The 18,132-nt window shown below is 36.2% G+C and overlaps 2 protein-coding genes across 2 annotated transcripts; one reads left to right on the top strand and one right to left on the bottom strand.

Moving 5' to 3' along the window:
* The first annotated feature begins 355 nt into the window (after nt 1-355).
* Nucleotides 356-11,375, top strand: LOC132721383 (uncharacterized). Its single transcript, XM_060705677.1, has 2 exons — nt 356-789; nt 7,967-11,375. The coding sequence occupies exons 1-2, from the start codon at nt 766-768 to the stop codon at nt 9,380-9,382; spliced, it is 1,440 nt and encodes a 479-aa protein (XP_060561660.1). The 5' UTR covers nt 356-765; the 3' UTR covers nt 9,383-11,375.
* Nucleotides 11,376-13,722: 2,347 nt separating this feature from the next.
* On the bottom strand, nt 13,723-17,857 carry LOC132721378 (uncharacterized). The gene is made up of 4 exons (XM_060705673.1): nt 17,731-17,857; nt 17,202-17,384; nt 15,463-15,630; nt 13,723-15,003 (listed from the first exon to the last, which is right to left on the bottom strand). The coding sequence occupies exons 1-4, from the start codon at nt 17,855-17,857 to the stop codon at nt 14,285-14,287; spliced, it is 1,197 nt and encodes a 398-aa protein (XP_060561656.1). The 3' UTR covers nt 13,723-14,284.
* Between the last annotated feature and the right edge of the window lie 275 nt (nt 17,858-18,132).

Genomic DNA, 18,132 nt, shown 5'->3' with positions numbered 1-18,132 from the left:
CTTTTTATTATTTTTAATTTTAAATTCCAAATAAACATTGAATTGAATATCAGTGTTTCAATTGGCCTTATGGCAAATTTACAACAGTTATAACACTGGAAACAACATTTGTGGCACTATACAAAAACAAATTGGTTTATAATCTCACAACCTTCACCTTTCTGACATTCTGAGACCCAAACAAATTCAGCGCCTTCTGTGCTCTGATTTTAATTATTTTGCATATAATATATGTAATGTTATTATTATTCGAGGGAACCGCTTTAATATATAATTATACATATGGATTTATTATTTTCAAAATCAAGCATACATCAGTGAAGGCTGCTTATATGTGATATATATTGAGATGCCCCAGCATTAATGTTTAGCCTGATGTTATTGTTGATTATATGTTATGTTAAATTGGCAAACATGTACTTGAAAGATTCATCTTTATTCCGTCTATTGTTCACACTTCGCTATTTTGTAAGACAAAACTGCTGTATCCGAATGTTGTACACTTAGTGAGAAGATTGCTTTTTTAGGCTTTTTGGGCCTTATAAACAGATTGTTATCTAATGATTTAAGATATCACTTCTGCTAACATGTTTAAATTATTTCAAAATGGAAATGATTGTCTATTAGGCTTATTTATTCGGTAATTAATGTTATTTTCGCTAATTTAATTTACTTCCGGGTTTTGTTAAGCGGTGTTAGGGTAACTTTCTCCCTAGCAACTGTAGAACGTTAAAATATCAGTGTTTTTGACGATTTTCTGGCAATATGAGTCTGAAGAGGAGTTATAATGTAAGAACCTCTTTGTCTTTGATATATTTTTGTCATATAGATTAAGTTTTATTACTTTTTGGTAATATTTATGGCATAAATATGGAATTTGACATCGATTTCTGGTTGCCAGTGCACAAAGTTTTTTCGTGCACTTGTCATCCAATGGCGTTCATGTATTGTACACGTAATATTTTGCGTGCTGTGCACATTTTGTGTACAAGCACTTATTTTTTGTGCACACACAAACTATTTTTGTGCACAGTCCTTGGGTATATAAACTGATTGTTCCCGTCATTCGGGGTCTCCACAACTTAGAAACATCTAAGGTAAATCTTTGTCAGATTCCATTCTCAAGCAACAATTTGAACAATCTTTGATAATTATAAGGTTAACATAATAATACAATTTTTGAGTGAATAGCATTCTTTCATATTACAGTATAAATAAATTAAATATATCTTTGAGGCATTTTTAAGTAAACTATCTGTTATATTCTTGATTTTCATAAGTCTAGCAAGATACAAGATTTTTGTTGAATTATCATATGAGATATAATATTCCCATTTAGTCGACAGATCTTAGTGAATTTTTGCGTAGCTTTTTCGGGATTTTCTTTCGTGCAATATAGTATACAAGAGGTATTAATTTTTATATTTACATTTCTTGACTTGTATTTTGCATTCATTACAATTGATATATTTTCCCTTATAACATTGAATAAAGAGAAAGTACTGCCATATATGAGTCTTTTTCCTTTGAATTATAAATAACCCCCTTTACTTATATATGATATCCAATAATTCCCTGTGGAGACCAAACTCTTCAATATCACCTCATCAGAAAAGATCAGCTTGTGTAACCTGTGGCGCTTAGTTACACTGGTTAAGAGACTCCAACTTTACGACATTGTGCAAAACAATAGAAACACAGTGTTGCGAGGTCGGTGCTTCTTATACGCTACCCATAGATTGACATCACCGGCGCGCAACATAATTTTTGGTGGCAGCGGTGGGATCCTTTTGACTGTGTACAGGATCCAGAGATTCGAACTCAAGCTTCAAGCTATTATCAAGTACATAAATAGATAGAGATATTTTGTTTGTTTTGTTTTGTTTTGGGTTTTACGTCACATCGACACAGTATAGGTCATATCGCGACGTTCCAGCTTTACTGGTGGAGGAAGACCCCAGGTGCCCTTCCGTGCATTTTTTCAGACACGATAGGGCACCTGAGTAGAACCACCGACGTTCCGTAAGCTAGCTGGATAGCTTCCTCACATGAAAGAATCCAAAGTCCCTGTCGGGATTCGAACCCACAGCGGTGAGGGGCAAGTGGTTTGACGTGAACGACCTTAACCACTCGGCCACGGACGCCCCAGATAGAGATATGGATTGTCATACACCTGCCGGCAGTGATGCTGAAGTATTCTTTAGGCGCTCTGAGAGTCAGGGGTCAATATCTAGGACCAGCAGTATTCAAAGCTTGCCTGCAAGCAATATACCATCTGATGTTGATGTCAGTCAAGATTATATACAACAACAGCAAGTAAATAGAGCAGTCAACACATCTAATGATCAAAGTAATGACAATAGGGTCTGCTCAAGAGACTTAAGCGATATATCCGGCATTTTGAAAGAAGTAGTCCAAGAACTTAGAGTCTTAAAACAGACAATTCCACAAGGTTATAATCAGGCAAATCATTTTTCATCAAATAGGCCTTCTGAAAACCAGAACTTCAATAATTTTGGTGAACATGCTCAATACATAAATAGAAATTTTCAGTCTTATCAAGATGATGACATGACACCAAGGGTAGGGTACAACCGTTATTCAGATGTGGCGCAGTTAAATGAAAATGCATATACAAATGACACTTATGATGATAGAATAAACAACCGCATAAACTACAGGGAAAATGATAATCAGTTTGATCATAGATATCACCGAGTGAATAATAGTGGTGGTTATGGTACCCGATACAAGGGATCTGATAACATCAAAATTCCGATATTCACTGGTAGAGAAGACTGGCAGGTTTGGATTGCTAGGTTTGAGACCATTGCCGATAGGTACCACTGGAATGATGAGGACAGGCTAGATCAACTCCTGCCTCGCATTGAGGGTCAAGCCGCACAGTTTCTTTTTGGACAATTGCCAAAAGCAGTCTTAAAGAATTATCGCGAAGTAGTTAAGGAAATGCATTATCGATTTCGCGTTGTTGAGACAAGCCGCGCATATGCTGCAAAATTTAGTCGTCGCAATCAAAAGCCTGGGGAAACAGCAGAAGATTATGCTGCAGACTTAAAGATGTTATATGACAAAGCACACGGCTTTCGTGATAGACAAACAAGAGAAGAAGATTTGGTCAGGAAGTTTTTAGATGGTTTAAGGGATGATGAAATAAGATTTGAAATAGAATTCCATAAAGAACCTGAAACAATTGATGAGGCAGTCTACCATGTAGTTAATTTCATACAGACACGAAACAGCGGTACAATAGATAAGAGGTATAAGGCCACAAGAAGAGCTTTTCAGTCACAGGAGACAACCGAGACAGATAAACGTACAGACTCAACATTGAGTAATGATTCAAATAGGGTAACAAAACAAGATGAGGTGTTAGGTAAAATTCTTGAGAGGCTTGAGAAACTTGAGGAAGTAAGTAAGAAGGATCAAGCCAAAAATCTTCCAAATCAAAACAAGAGACATGTAGAATGCTTTACTTGTCACAACACAGGTCACTATGCTAGAGATTGTCCAGATAAGGATATATCTAGGAGAAACTGGAGGGACAGAAAGAATGATAGGGAAACAAGGGTGAACAGTAATTTAAACTTCCAGGGACCTGCCCCAGTGGCCAGGAGGGGGTCCAACTAGAGAGTAAGGGCCACAGAAAAAATCAGCAGAGTGAAAAGATAGAGCCAAAAGAAAGTAAGGGGCTCAGTGATGGGGTTTATGTTAAGGGAAGCGTACAAGGAGTAGACGTAATATTCACTGCTGATACAGGAGCATCTAAGTCTATACTGTCGGACAGGGTTTATAGTAACTTAGATTCGAGTAAGAGACCTAAGTTAACAGAATGCAGCAATCTTTGTGGCGCTAATGGTGCACCTATAAGGGAGTTAGGTCAAGGTGAATTCAGCATTACCATGGGGTCATATGAAATGACAAAAGAAATGGTAGTTGCTGATATCGAAGATGATGCCTTGATAGGGTATGATATATTGAAGGGAGATGTACATGGGCCAGCTGATTTGCTGTTGAGCAAAGGAGTTATAGAATTGAATGGTGTAGATATTCCTTGTTTCCAGGTAGGAAAAGGGAAAAGATCAAGAAGAGTTACAGTTGCGGATGATGTTTGTGTACCAGGGAGATCTGAGATGTTGGTAGATGTATTTGTAGAAAGAGAGGAGCCTCATGATTATGATCTTCATCCAGAGTATATAGTTGAACCAAGTGAAACTTTTATGCAAAAATATCAGTTAGTGATGGCTTCATCATTAGTAAATATTAAGAGAAGTTCCACATGTAAAGTTAGGGTATTAAATCCTATGCCAGCAAATGTGACACTGTATCAGAATGCACACATTGGAGAAGCACAGCAAATAGAGGGTATAGTAAGTGTCTTGGCTGAGAAGGAGGATGAAGGAGAATGTGAAAATTTCCATATGGTTAGACGGTTAAACATCATAAAGAAAGTTAGTAAAAGTAGTTCTGATGTATTGAACTTTAGTACTTATGAAGTACCGGATCATTTGAAAAACTTATTTGAGAAATCCACAGCTAATAAAAGTGAATCAGAGAAAAATGCTGTAGCAGGACTTCTAAACAAATACAGTGAAACCTTCTCAAAAGATGAATGGGACATCGGCTTGACAGATCTTGCAGAACACTCAATTGACACTGGAGATGCAGCTCCTATTAAGCAAAGACCAAGACGAGTCCCACTTGCATATGCAGCTGAGGAAAAAGCAGCCATTGATGATCTGTTAAAGAAGGGCGTTATCCAAAAAAGTACGTCGCCATGGGCCAGTCCTATTGTTTTCGTTAGGAAGAAATCTGGGGCCATAAGACCATGTGTTGACTATAGGAAGATCAATGCACTAGTGAAGCCAGATGGTTTCCCACTTCCGAGGGTCCAGGATTGCCTTGATTCAGTTGCAGGAATGAGTATGTTTAGCTCTTTTGATTTGACAAGTGGATACTTCCAAATTCCTCTAAAAAAAGAAGACATGCCAAAAAGTGCATTCACTTGTAAGTATGGTCAATTTGAGATGCTTAGAATGCCCTTCGGTCTTAGCAACAGCAGCAGCACCTTCCAAAGAATGATGGAATTAGCACTACAGGGTTTGCAGTGGCAGACATGCTTAGTTTATATTGATGATATAGTAGTCTTTGGTGCAAATTTAGAAGAACATATTCAAAGAGTAGATGAGGTACTTAGCCGAATAAAACATGCCGGTCTCAAGTTAAAGCCTGATAAGTGCCATATGCTCCAAACAGAGGTAGTGTTTCTTGGGCATATAGTGTCTAAGGATGGGGTTAGACCAGATCCTACCAATATTTCAAAGATAGCTGAGTGGCCAAGACCAATGTCCTCTAAAGAAGCTAAACAATTTGTTGCCACGGGATCTTATTACAGACGCTTTATAAAGGATTTCGCAAAATTAGCAAGGCCTCTGATAGATCTCACCAAGAAGGATGTAAGCTTCGTTTGGACCATTGAATGTGAGAAAGCGTTTCAAGACTTGAAAGTTAAACTGACCGATACAGAAGTAATGGGTTATCCCCTTAATGAGGGTGGGGAATTTTTCCTAGATGTAGACGCGTCAGGTACTGGGATAGGAAGTGTTTTATCACAACTTCAAGACAACCGTGAGAGAGTTATAGCATATGCGAGCCGATCCCTTAACAAAGCAGAACGTAATTACTGTGTGACAGAGCGTGAGCTCCTTGCAATAGTCTATTTTGTCCAATACTTTAGACAGTACCTACTTGGCCGGAAGTTTACTGTAAGAAGTGACCATCAAGCTTTGGTTTGGCTTTTCAGTCTCAAAGAGCCCAATGGTAAAATAGCCAGGTGGATTGAAATACTTGCAGCCTTTAATTTTTCCATTCAGTATCGTCCTGGTAAATTACAACCTCACTGTGACGCCTTATCTAGATGTGACAACCCGCGAGACTGTGACTGTAACATAGTAGACATGAGCGAACCTCTTAAATGTGGGCCATGTAATAAATGTAGACGTCGTGCAGAAATTATGGTTTTAGAATGGAAAGCAAACCAATTATCACAGCAAATAACACCTGATCAACAAAGTGAAAATGAAAATACAGGTAAATCTGAAAGTTTTGAAGAACAGGGAAGACAAGGGCAGATAAGAGAGGTTAATATAGAAATACCTGCAGCAAGTACAAGTGATGATACCACAAATTGGAGGGCATATGGGATAGGAAATACAATTGATCAAATACAAGCTAAACAACTTGAAGATAATGATATAAAACCAGTTTTAGAGGCTAAAATATCTGGCAGAAAACCAGCTAAGGAGGAAACAGAAACTATGAGCTCAACCTCACGACATTATCTGTTATTATGGGATCAGCTGAAAGTGGTTGATGGGGTGCTAACAAAAGAGTTCACTAAAAAAGACGGGTCAGGAAGTTATGCTCAAATAATAATACCCCAATGTGAGAAGAAAGGTATACTGCAACAATTGCATGCGGGACCTTTAGCAGGGCATATGGGTACAAAGAAAACCAAAGCTGTTATATTACAAAGGTTCTACTGGTTTAATTTAAGAGAAGATATTAAGCTATTTATCAGACAATGTGATATTTGCGCCAGAGATAAGAAACCCCCAAAGCCCCCAAAAGCCCCAATGGGAAGTGTAAGAACAGGTGCCCCATGGGATATCTTAGCAACCGATTATTTAGGTCCCTTCCCCATTACTCCACGTGGCAACCGATATATCCTAGTACTCACTGATCTTTTTTCTAAATATGTTGAAGTTATTCCTGCCCCTGATCAGACAGCCGAAACCTGTGCTTATTTAATTGTAAATGAGTTTGTCTCTAGATGGGGATGTCCTATATCTATTCTTAGCGACCAGGGCAGAACATACGAAAGCAGAGTCTTTCAAGAGATGTGCAAGTTGCTAGGCATTAAGAAGGTGAGGACAAGTGTTCGAAACCCAAGATGCAATGGACAAATAGAAAAATTTAACCACACGTTGGCACGCATGATCCGAGCATACCTTAAGGGTGCACAAGAAGATTGGGATTTGAACCTGGGATGTCTGGCAGGAGCGTACCGTGCAACCCCAAATGAAGCAACAAAACTGACGCCAAATATGATGACAATGGGAAGAGAAGTACGACTCCCAGCAGAGCTTGTTTTTGGCTGTACCACCAAGGAGTCCGACGTTCAGGTATCAAAATATGGGGACTATGTAGAGAAGATCAGAGCAAACATTAACCATGCACATGATGTGGCCAGGAATCACTTAAGAAAAGCAGCTGCGCGAAGCCAAGACATATATGACAGACGAATGATAATGAATGTTTACGAGAAGGGCGATGTAGTGTGGTGTTTAGCGGAATGCAGAAAAATTGGTGAGGCTCCGAAGTTGCAACCAGCCTATGAAGGTCCTTGCTTGGTGCTGAAGAAGTTGTCTCCTTTAACCTTTGTTATTCAGATAAAGGACCAGGGATCAGAGCGTGTGGTGCATCACAATAAACTAAAGCCATATGTTGGATGCAATGTTCCTAGATGGATTAAGAAGTTAAAGAAGAAGCTACTTATCTAAAGCAGTAGTTGTCAACATTTTATCAACATAACAACATAAGCTTTTTGTTGTGTTACATATTTTTGTTTTTTTGTGTAAAAATATATATTAATAATAAAATGAGCATCAGCTGTATCAGCCATATTGTTTCGCTCTTCTGTCTATTTTTTTCGAATATTTGCAACGTCATTTTGCCGTCGAGCGTCAACATATTTTCGCCGTCAAGTATCAACGTCACATCGCTGTCCAGAGGTAATGAATTATCTAGCGCGGTGTTAAGATCTGTCGATTCCCACCCCACCACCCTTCTCTCATGATAGAAGCTTAATCTATTTCGCAAAATATGAAGAATAATGTCATCATGATTTTTATCAGTTTATTAAAAATCTGTTTTTGTATCTTCTCAGAACGCAATGGCTGAACCACGACGAGGCAAGATGTATTCATGTGTTCATTGTGAAGCGGCTGGAAAGAAATACGTAGAAGCTCGCTACAGAGTGACTGCTCACATCTACAAGCACCATTTCGCACTTGACAAAGCACCATTTTACTGTACTTTGTGTTTATTGAGGTGCTCTACTAAGTCTGCCTTAATCAACCACGTATCTAAGTATAGCAGGCATCGTTTGGCAGCTGCTGAGCATCGCACGGATGACAGGAGGTATCTTGTGGAAAATCCACGCCCAGCACTAGTTGAACTAGGTAAGGATCTAAGAGAATTATCATCCCTAGAGGCTTCTCTACACAACAGCAAAGAAAACACAGGTAGCTCTTTAGGATGGGAAGATGACCAAGTTCCTTTAAGGTCACCATCAATCGTCAGCCAAGCACCTTTAATGTCACCTCCTACAACTAGCCAAGCACCTGTTAACCAACAATCTGGAAGTGGTCTCATCAATATTCAGTTAACTCCAGAAATGCTTGAAAAATTTCTTCAGTGTCAACAAACACCAGTTAATAATTCCCATCAGAAAAATACTATGGATAATTCTACCATCAATATGACAACAGGGGCAATGTATAGCCCAAGTACAACATCAACACAAGTGTATATTCCTACACCAATTGTAAAGGACAATAAAACTAAGGGAAATCAACAAAATGTTTTATACAATGTGCCTTCAACAGATAATGTCTCTTCAACTAAAAATAGAAGTCAACATGTGGGTTCCTTACTGAACACACCTGAAATAAATCAGTCTACTACTGAAGACATACTGCCAGGTCTACTCGGGATCAACGACAACACTGAGTCAGAATACGAATTTGGGTTTAATCATAACTGGCTTGAAATTGAAGCAGGTGCTCAAACTGAAAATGGTAATTTAAATAGTGATTCTGGTAATGTTGAAGATCCTCTTGTTGGAACATCAAGAGTAGAGGTTGCCACCCAAGTTGAGCTGACGTCAAACGTCGAACCGGCAACAAAACGACCTAGAATTGATGATACAGTAACCAATGAAGAAAAGCAGGACTTTAAACTAGCAAAAGTCATTGAAAGTGTAATTGAAAGTGGGGTGAAGCAATTAACTGACGCATTTGAGAAAAACAGCAGAGCTGTGAGAGGTGTTGACAAAACTTTAGGTCAGTTGATGGAAGTTATGTCAAAAATGAATCGAACACTGGAAAGGATGGGCGAAGAGCAGAGACGAGAGCATGAGAGGCGTAGGGAAGAGGGTCAAAATGAGTTATCAGTGAAGCGTGCAGATGAAAACAGGAAGGAGAAATCAAGAAAGAGTGAGGAGACGAGTAGGAGAGAGGATTATTCGAAGAAAGAGGGAAAGGAAAATAGAACATTAAAATCTATCGTGAATAAAGTGTAAAAAAATAGAAGTTGGAGAAATGACAGTTAAAAGTATTACAGATTTAAGTAAAATGTGCTAAACAGGGTTCTTTAAAAGAAATGATGCTTTATTTAATAGGTTAAGATAGATTACTATTGAATTATTGTGTGTATTAAAAATAGGAATAATTTTTCTTAAAGAGTATACATGATTGTATTTACTATTTTTTTTAATTTTAACTCAAAGAAACTTTGTCTTAAACTCTTTTTGAGTAAGAGTTATGTATTAGTGCTTTACTAAGTGTTTAATTAAAGATGAACATTAGTTTTAAAGATTAAATTAATGCAATTGAGCATTAAGTTTCTGCATAATGTGCAATAGACTCGAAAGAATTTTTGCAATTTAGGAGTATTTTCATTACTCATGGTGCTACAAGATGTACTTTGTAGGATTTGACGAGAATTGTTTGTAAAGGTTAAATGCATTGTTTAATGCTAGCATTTTTTAACTTTAAATGTTTAATTCACATGTTGTAAGTTCGAATTGTTACATGACAAAATTGTTCAATTGTTAAGCTGTTATTAACTTGATTTTCCTTTGATCATCAATGATTTTACATTTTTTAACTTTTTGCTTTAAAGATGAACTGCTAAGATGTAAGTCACTTTTCTTAAAGGTGAACAGTCAAGTTTTAAGTTAAAGATGAACAGTCAAATATTTAAAGTAATGTGTAAGGCAAAATATTGAATGTGTGATAGCAGTTATTTATTATTCATAGTATAGTAAATTACTTGTGCATATCTTGTTATTTAACTGTTAAGTCTAGTCATATTTATTATTTATTGTCAGTCGGAGCTTTGACATAGAAAGAAGGGGGTGATGAGATGCCCCAGCATTAATGCTTAGTCTGATGTTATTGTTGATTATATGTTACGTTAAATTGGCAAACATGTACTTGAAAGATTCATCTTTATTCCGTCTATTGTTCACACTTCGCTATTTTGTAAGACAAAACTGCTGTATCCGAATGTTGTACACTTACTGTTTTTTTAGGCTTTTTGGGCCTTATAAACAGATTGTTATCTAATGATTAAAGATATCATTTGTGCTATCAGGTTTAAATTATTTCAAAATGGAAATGATTGTCTATCAGGCTTATATATCCGGTAATTAATGTTATTTTCGCTAATTTAATTTACTTCCGGGTTTTGTTAAGCGGTGTTAGGGTAACTTTCTCCCCAGCAACTGTAGAACGTTAAAATATCAGTGTTTTTGACGATTTTCTGGCAATATGAGTCTGAAGAGGAGTTATAATGTAAGATTCCATTTGTCTTTGATATATTTTTGTCATATAGATTAAGTTTTATTACTTTTTGGTTATATTTATGGTATAAATATGGAATTTGACATCGATTTCTGGTTGCCAGTGCATAAAGTTTTTTCGTGCACTTGTCATCCAATGGCGTTCATGTATTGTACACTTAATATTTTGCGTGCTGTGCACATTTTGTGTACAAGCACTTATTTTTTGTGCACACACAAACTATTTTTGTGCACAGTCCTTGGGTATATAAACTGATTGTTCCCGTCATTCGGGGTCTCCACAACTTAGAAACATCTAGGGTAAATCTTTGTCAGATTCCATTCTCAAGCAACAATTTGAACAATCTTTGATAATTGTAAGGTTAACATAATAATACAATTTTTGAGTGAATAGCATTCTTTCATATTACAGTATAAATAAATTAAATATATCCTTGAGGCATTTTTAAGTAAACTATCTGTTATATTCTTGATTTTCATAAGTCTAGCAAGATACAAGATTTTTGTTGAATTATCATTTGAGATATAATATCCCTACTCCCATTTAGTCGACAGATCTTAGTGAATTTTTGCGTAGCTTTTTCGGGATTTTCTTTCGTGCAATATAGTATACAAGAGGTATTAATTTTTATATTTACATTTCTTGACTTGTATTTTGCATTCATTACAATTGATATATTTCCCCTTATAACATTGAATAAAGAGAAAGTACTGCCATATATGAGTCTTTTTCCTTTGGATTATAAATAACCCCCTTTACTTATATATGACTTTCCCATAATTCCCTGTGGAGACCAAACTCTTCAATATCACCTCATCAGAAAAGATCAGCTTGTATAACCTGTGGCGCTTAGTTACACTGGTTTAGAGACTCCAACTTTACGACATTGTGCAAAACAATAGAAACACAGTGTTGCGAGGTCGGTGCTTCTTATACGCTACCCATAGATTGACATCACCGGCGCGCAACAATATGTATATACACACTAAATGAGTAAGTTTGCTTACAGTGTACCTGGGCTTATATTTTTGTAAAATATATACATATATAACACAAATATTTGTTTCCACATTATCTGTTAATAGTTTTAGTGAATACTATACATGGAGGAAAAAGAACGTTTTCTGCATAATACAATATATCTGATTTTTTTTCCAGTTTTTTATATAGATAGAAGGAATTTATACGTGGTATCGAATGTGTATGAGTGGAGCTTGATATAAAAAGTCGTATACTTCTTCTAGGCGGTATTTATAGACTCCCAGACTCTTACAATCAGCATTGGCTATTTCTTGAACAGTGTATTGATGAACATTTTCCGAGAGATCTGACAATATCCTGCGTGCTGGCGATTTTAACATAAATCTAAACTCTAATTCAAACAAACTGTACGTCTTATCTCAAAGCGTCTGACAATGCAGAACAGATTATTACTACACCAACCCACTTTACACAAGGCTCTAACTCACTACTCGATGTAATGATTGTAAAGAACTCAAATTATATCTTAACCTGTTGTATCAGTAATGAAATTATCGAAACAACAAGGTACCACATACAAACGCAAAATATGGCTTTTTGATAGGGGTGATTGCTGTGGCTACAGAAATGTAATTGAAATATGATAATTAAGATCAACAAGGAAAGGCGGCGTTCAATGAACGCAACCCCCATATGACCTATCAACAAGAACCAGCGGCAGGGAGCCCAGGCGGACCCAAAACAAAAACAGGACGGGGCACAAGACAGAGCACGAACAGGTTAATCACTAAATGATAAATAATTTGTTTGTTTTAACTCAGCAGACGACTGGCAATCCATAATAAACACTGACTTTGATATAGATGAAACAGTCAAACGTAAAACTATTATCATGTATAACGCCACAGACAACAATTTTCCTAACAAAAATAGTAACAATAAGACCTCATGATATTCCATGTATGACCAACAAACTAATAACGCAAACTAATAATGCAAAAAGGCCCTACAATATATCAAAACTGATGAATGCAGAGATATCTTGACAACAATATAGAGCAATCAGAAATGAGGTATCAAAACAAATACGAAAATGTAAAAATGAATATCAAAATAGATTAACTGAACAAATATACTCATCAAAGACCTCAACGAAAAATTGGTTTAAACTGACAAAATCTATCACACAAAAACGATCAAAACCAGCAATCCGAGTCCTCCTTGATAACGGAATTTCTGCAAACACTGACAAAGAAAACATAGAACTACTAAATAATTTTTGTTGAACACAATCATATATTGACGTTCAAAACACACAACTCCCAAATCTGAACTTGCATATAAACTGACCTCTTCCCCAAATTACAAATGTAAAAGATACTACATGTATATTGTTAATAGACCCATCGAAAGCTTGATGACCACCATTACTGAAAGAAGGATCCTCTATTCTGTCTAAACCTTTGGCTGGCTTTTTTCAGCATGTTACTTTCAAAATGTACCTTTCCTTCCTCCTGGAAAATAGCCAATGTCATTCCTATATTTAAAAAGAATGATCCATCTAAGCCTTCGAACTACCAACCCATTTCTCCTTTACGTTGTATAAAAAACTAATGGAGAGGTGTATCCACAAACACTTGCACAACTTTATTATATATATTATATTATTTTATATTAGTGCCCTCCTCACGTCTTATTCCACATCCAGTGTTTCATTCAAAGTTGGCCCACAATCAATCTTTATGCTTACCCATACATACTACACGATATTGAAAGCTCTTGCACAGAGGTTGTCGTACCTCCGTATAAGATGCTGTGTTTTGCGATATTCTAAGCATTCGAAATCGCTGCGTTATTTCAGCGATGTCTTTCTGCCATCAAGTCTTTCAGCTCAATTTGAAATTGAAAGGCGCCTTTACCCTTCGTAACCTGGCTTCACCTCCCTATCTCTCCTGATCGCGATAACAATACACCCGTTGTCAACTACATATAATTACCTCAATTTCTTCCGTCTGCTAGCTAGTGCGCTATACTAGACTCATAATCAGCTTAAGCCCAAGTCCGCGGCAGGGCTCGATCCTCGGACCTCTGCGAGCCTTAATATCATTGTAGAGCAGCCAAGCGTTTATATGACGACTTTAAAAAAATTCATGAATGGTCAAAGGTTTGGTTGGTTACTTTTTATCCGTCCAAAACCGAATCCATGATATTTTCAAGAAAAATAAAACAAGTAAACCATCCCCAAATTCAAATTAATAATGGGATACTCATATATCTATAATTCTGCAAAATACTTGGCAGAGAGTAGGCATTATAAAATCACTGAAATTTCTCCTCAATCGTTCTAGTTTGGAAAGAATGTATATGTCTATTTTCCGCCCTATCCTTGAGTACGCCGATGCTACTCGAACATGTTAAAAATGAACTTGAAGCAGCTGCATCAATTGTAATAAAATATTGTTTAATCTAACATCAACATTATAAGCATTCAAACTCATTTTGTCAATTTCATTCACACGATTTTCCAAATTAGGCATTTCGAATATTATTTGCATTATCAGGTGTGATACAATTTGCCTATTTGAGTCTGAAAGGCACTTTTTATTTTGATTGTAAATGTTTTCGTTTAACATTACTTAAGTGGGTATATATCCTTCTTTTGCAAACTTTAACAGTCTAAAGACCTCTACTCTATTCATGCCAAAGTCTTTTCGTAACATCTTCTCCGAGAGACCTATCAGCATCATACCATCAATCATATTGTTTTTAAACGTCTCAGCATATTGACCGAGGTTCAGAACTTTTAGGTATTCAGTCACTTCATTCATAGAAAGACTTTCAACATTCATAACTGCATCCTTAGTGTGCCTGTACTCGAAAGGTCTGACAGCTCGATCTGGTGTCGCTATTTGTGAGGATTCCTTCGAATGTCGTACACGATTTGGGATTTTTGGTTGTATCGATGCTCTCGGAATATCGTTGTTGTATTGTGGGTTAGTTTCTGTTTTCTGGCAAGACGGATGCTTTGCGTTAAAACTTTTATTTTTATCAGAATAATCTGGTGTGATGTACATATTGCTCATTTTTGCGGACAATTCTAATGCATCCGATTGGTTCGATTTATGCTGTTTGTTTTTTGGAATATCTTCCGGGAGAGGTGGTAAAGGCCTTGCTTGAATGGCAAGTTTAGTGTTTGTTTCTGGCTTCCCATTGCTTCTCAGCGGGACATAAGGATGTGGTGTAACTTTGAAAGGCGGGCCTTCGACTAAGCCTACTATATCAGAATACAATTTAGGTTCACAGTATGTCATCTCTGTGAGGGAATGTATAGACGACTGGTCATATTCTGCAATATCTGCAAAAACATATATCATGAACTCATTTCCAATATGTATCAGATATGAAAATACTGAATATATCAAAATTTGCATGCTATGAATTTGAATACTTTTCGTATTAAGCCTACATCATTTTACAAGAGGTGAATTGATTTTGTTTTAGGTTATGTCACACAAGAAAATTAATCAAAACATTACATTCTACAAATAAGCTTATCTCCTTTAATATTTATAATGAATCGATTCTATTGAAGAAAAATCCGACTCCGTTATATATTGGAAAATAATAAATTAAGTTTGAGATGTTTTTAATGCATTTATTATAAATTAACTTTCTAACAACCAGGCTGGTTTTCTAACCACATCCTATCTTAGACGGCAGCTTTTAACAATTAGAGGTTGGAAAAATAAGGTAAAGTACAATTAAATGATCAAAAGCATTTCCGAAGAAACTCATAAATAACTTCAATACGCACTAGGATTTCCAAAGTGCTCATCATATTCAAAAGCCGAGCATTTGTAAACCATTTGGTCGAAAAATACCTTCCATCTATCGACAGATTGTCCTTTGAGCCCTGTTACAACCGATAGACTTAGCTCGGATAGGTATAAAGGTACATGTGTCACATCTGTGCATAGGTAACCTGCAAACATACATGTATATATAAAACGTGAAAATATGCACATATATTTTCGTTTCATTATATAAATACATGAAATATATACATATATACACACATATATATAACGACTCACTGAATCATTGGACTTCCTTATGGTACATATGAACAAACAAAAGCTATCAGTAATCACATGTGTCGCCTCATGATATCCATAACTCGGCCAATCATTATTCAACTTATAAATCGAAACCGATCAATTCAGTAAGATTTCATTGAAATTGCACTAGTGGTACATTGTATAAGAGGAGTAGTCCGGAAGAATTAAAAAAAATAAAATCATGAAAGGGCCATAACTCTAACGAAAATATCAATGAACCGAAATATGTCAATGAGATGCACAACTAGACATAATATTGATCATTCCCTTACATTTTTAATGAAAGTGCACCACTAGTGTCTGAGAAGGAGTAGTCCAGAAAGCTTCAGCATAGCTGGCAAAACAAAACAACACCTTTTATTCAAGAGGCAAAATGTGTGTATCATGCACAGAAACTTGGGCTATCAACCAATCCTGTAAAATTTCATTGAAATTTTAACATTGGTATAAGAGTAGAATCCCGGATAAACTTTATTAACACCCTTTACATTCTAGGGCCATAACTCGCCAAAAATCATTCAAGCAAAGACCTGGGAAGTAAGGGCAAGTGATTGACCTACCAATCAATCCTGTAAAGTTTCATTGAAATTGCATCAGACAAACTTAAAACACCAAAATAATAAATGGGCCATAACTCCGATAAACGATAAAAGTATTGAACCATCAGCACAACCAGACTTGGTACTATTTATTCCTGTTAAGTTTGGATGTAATTGCACCAGATGTTCCTGCGAAATAGTCCAGACAAGCTTCTGTGTAGCTGTCAACACACAAAAATCACAATTTTATTCAAGGGCCATAACTCGGAAAACAATAATTCACCCGGAAAATCTGTACAATATGCACAAGTACTTAAGTTGAAGATCAATCCTGTAAAATAGAAAAATACAGAATCCCTAAAGAAGGCCCAACACGGCAAAATTGAAAAGGTTGCAGACTAGGTTTGATTGAGCCTGTTCATGGACGGTACTGGAAAGTGAAAGCTACCGTCCATGCCCCCTAGCACCGGCTTAAGCAGAATTCAACATTTAAACATGAAACAATACAATTTTGAATTAAGAATCATCCGCAGATGTGTTCATACGGCGAGTTTCATTGACATTGTGAAGACGTGGTACTGATCATTCCTGTGAAGTTTGAATGAATTTGAACAAGTGGTTTTTGATGAGGAGTCTGAAAAGTTTTGTGACGGACGGACAGACAGATAGACGGGTAGATAGACGACGGGGAAATGATCCCTATATATCGCAACTACTCTGTAAAAGCGACATATTTAGGATCAATATAGAAGATGTTGCCTGTATTTGGTAGTTATATGATTAAGCAACTTTAAACTTCAAAGTGAAATGCCTATTCCATCCCTTTTTTAATTTATAGGGGATTCCTAAACATAATATTAATATATGTTTCTACGGAAAATAACTTAAACACCTACCGTCTATGATAGTATTGGCAAGTAAATAGACTTCGTAAAAACGTTTTGTGATTTTCCAGGGAGGAATATCGTTTGTATTGATGCTCTTGTTACCAACTGTAAGCACACGGTCAGCTGGGAACTGTACCCATAATGGCAAGCTGTTAGATTGTAGTATGTTGTAAAGAGAAGACTCTGCTCTGACTAAATAAAGAAAATGAATAAATTCATCGGTGAAACATATGTAAGGTAGGGATTATTTTTCTATATAGACCTTTGTTAAAGAAGTTTATACAAATGTTATGAACGTACCCTGTTGCCAGTAAAATAGTATTCTAACATTCTAACAGACTTCATTACACAACTGAAAATTAATTAATGATCTTTAACAATATGACTTATATATAGCAAGAATCCACTTCAAGCAATGTAGCAAAAACCCATCTTAACTTATGGAGCAAGATCCCGCCTTTACCAATGTAGTAAAAAAGAATTTAAAGAATCGTGTCAACAATCATCACTAAAATTAACTTAAGTAATTTGTTGTTACCTATCCCACTTTTAATCCTGCACATTTTTTCAGTGTAGTCTTCGGGGATACTCAACAATTTTGGTATACCCTGCATCACCCACTTTGCTACCACACGTTTTTGTCTTGATATTCCATTGATAATCATCACCTAATGTAAACGAAATAATTATCAATTCGGATGAGAGATATTGTGGATTTGCTTAAAGGGAGTAATGTTATGTAGTTATGTTTATAGGGAATAAATAGTGGGGCTATTTTTTGATAGAGAGCAATGTAATAAGTCTATGTTTAAAGAGCCTATTATACTAATGCTATGTATATAGAGAGTAATGTTGTGAGGCTATGTTTTTTGAGATAAATGAAACGAGGCTATGTTTATAGAGAATAATGTCCTTAGGCTATGTTTATAGATAGTAATGT

Source organism: Ruditapes philippinarum, unplaced genomic scaffold, assembly GCF_026571515.1.
Source record: "Ruditapes philippinarum isolate M1 unplaced genomic scaffold, ASM2657151v2 ctg3615_1_1_1_1, whole genome shotgun sequence".
In the NCBI taxonomy this organism is placed as follows: domain Eukaryota; kingdom Metazoa; phylum Mollusca; class Bivalvia; order Venerida; family Veneridae; genus Ruditapes; species Ruditapes philippinarum.
The sequence above is the reverse complement of the archived record's forward strand: the minus strand, read 5'-3'. Positions and strand labels throughout refer to the sequence as shown.

What these genes read in the sequence shown, in the direction of transcription:
- LOC132721383 (XM_060705677.1), top strand. Translation starts at nt 766, where the DNA reads ATGAGTCTGAAGAGGAGTTATAAT. An exon ending in GTCTGAAGAGGAGTTATAAT is followed by an intron (nt 790 to 7,966) that starts GTAAGAACCTCT and finishes GTATCTTCTCAG; the next exon opens with AACGCAATGGCTGAACCACG.
- LOC132721378 (XM_060705673.1), bottom strand. Translation starts at nt 17,857, where the DNA reads ATGATTATCAATGGAATATCAAGACAAAAACGTGTGGTAGCAAAGTGG. An exon ending in CAGGATTAAAAGTGGGATAG is followed by an intron (nt 17,385 to 17,730) that starts GTAACAACAAAT and finishes TTCTTTATTTAG; the next exon opens with TCAGAGCAGAGTCTTCTCTT. An exon ending in TGCCAATACTATCATAGACG is followed by an intron (nt 15,631 to 17,201) that starts GTAGGTGTTTAA and finishes GTATGTTTGCAG; the next exon opens with GTTACCTATGCACAGATGTG.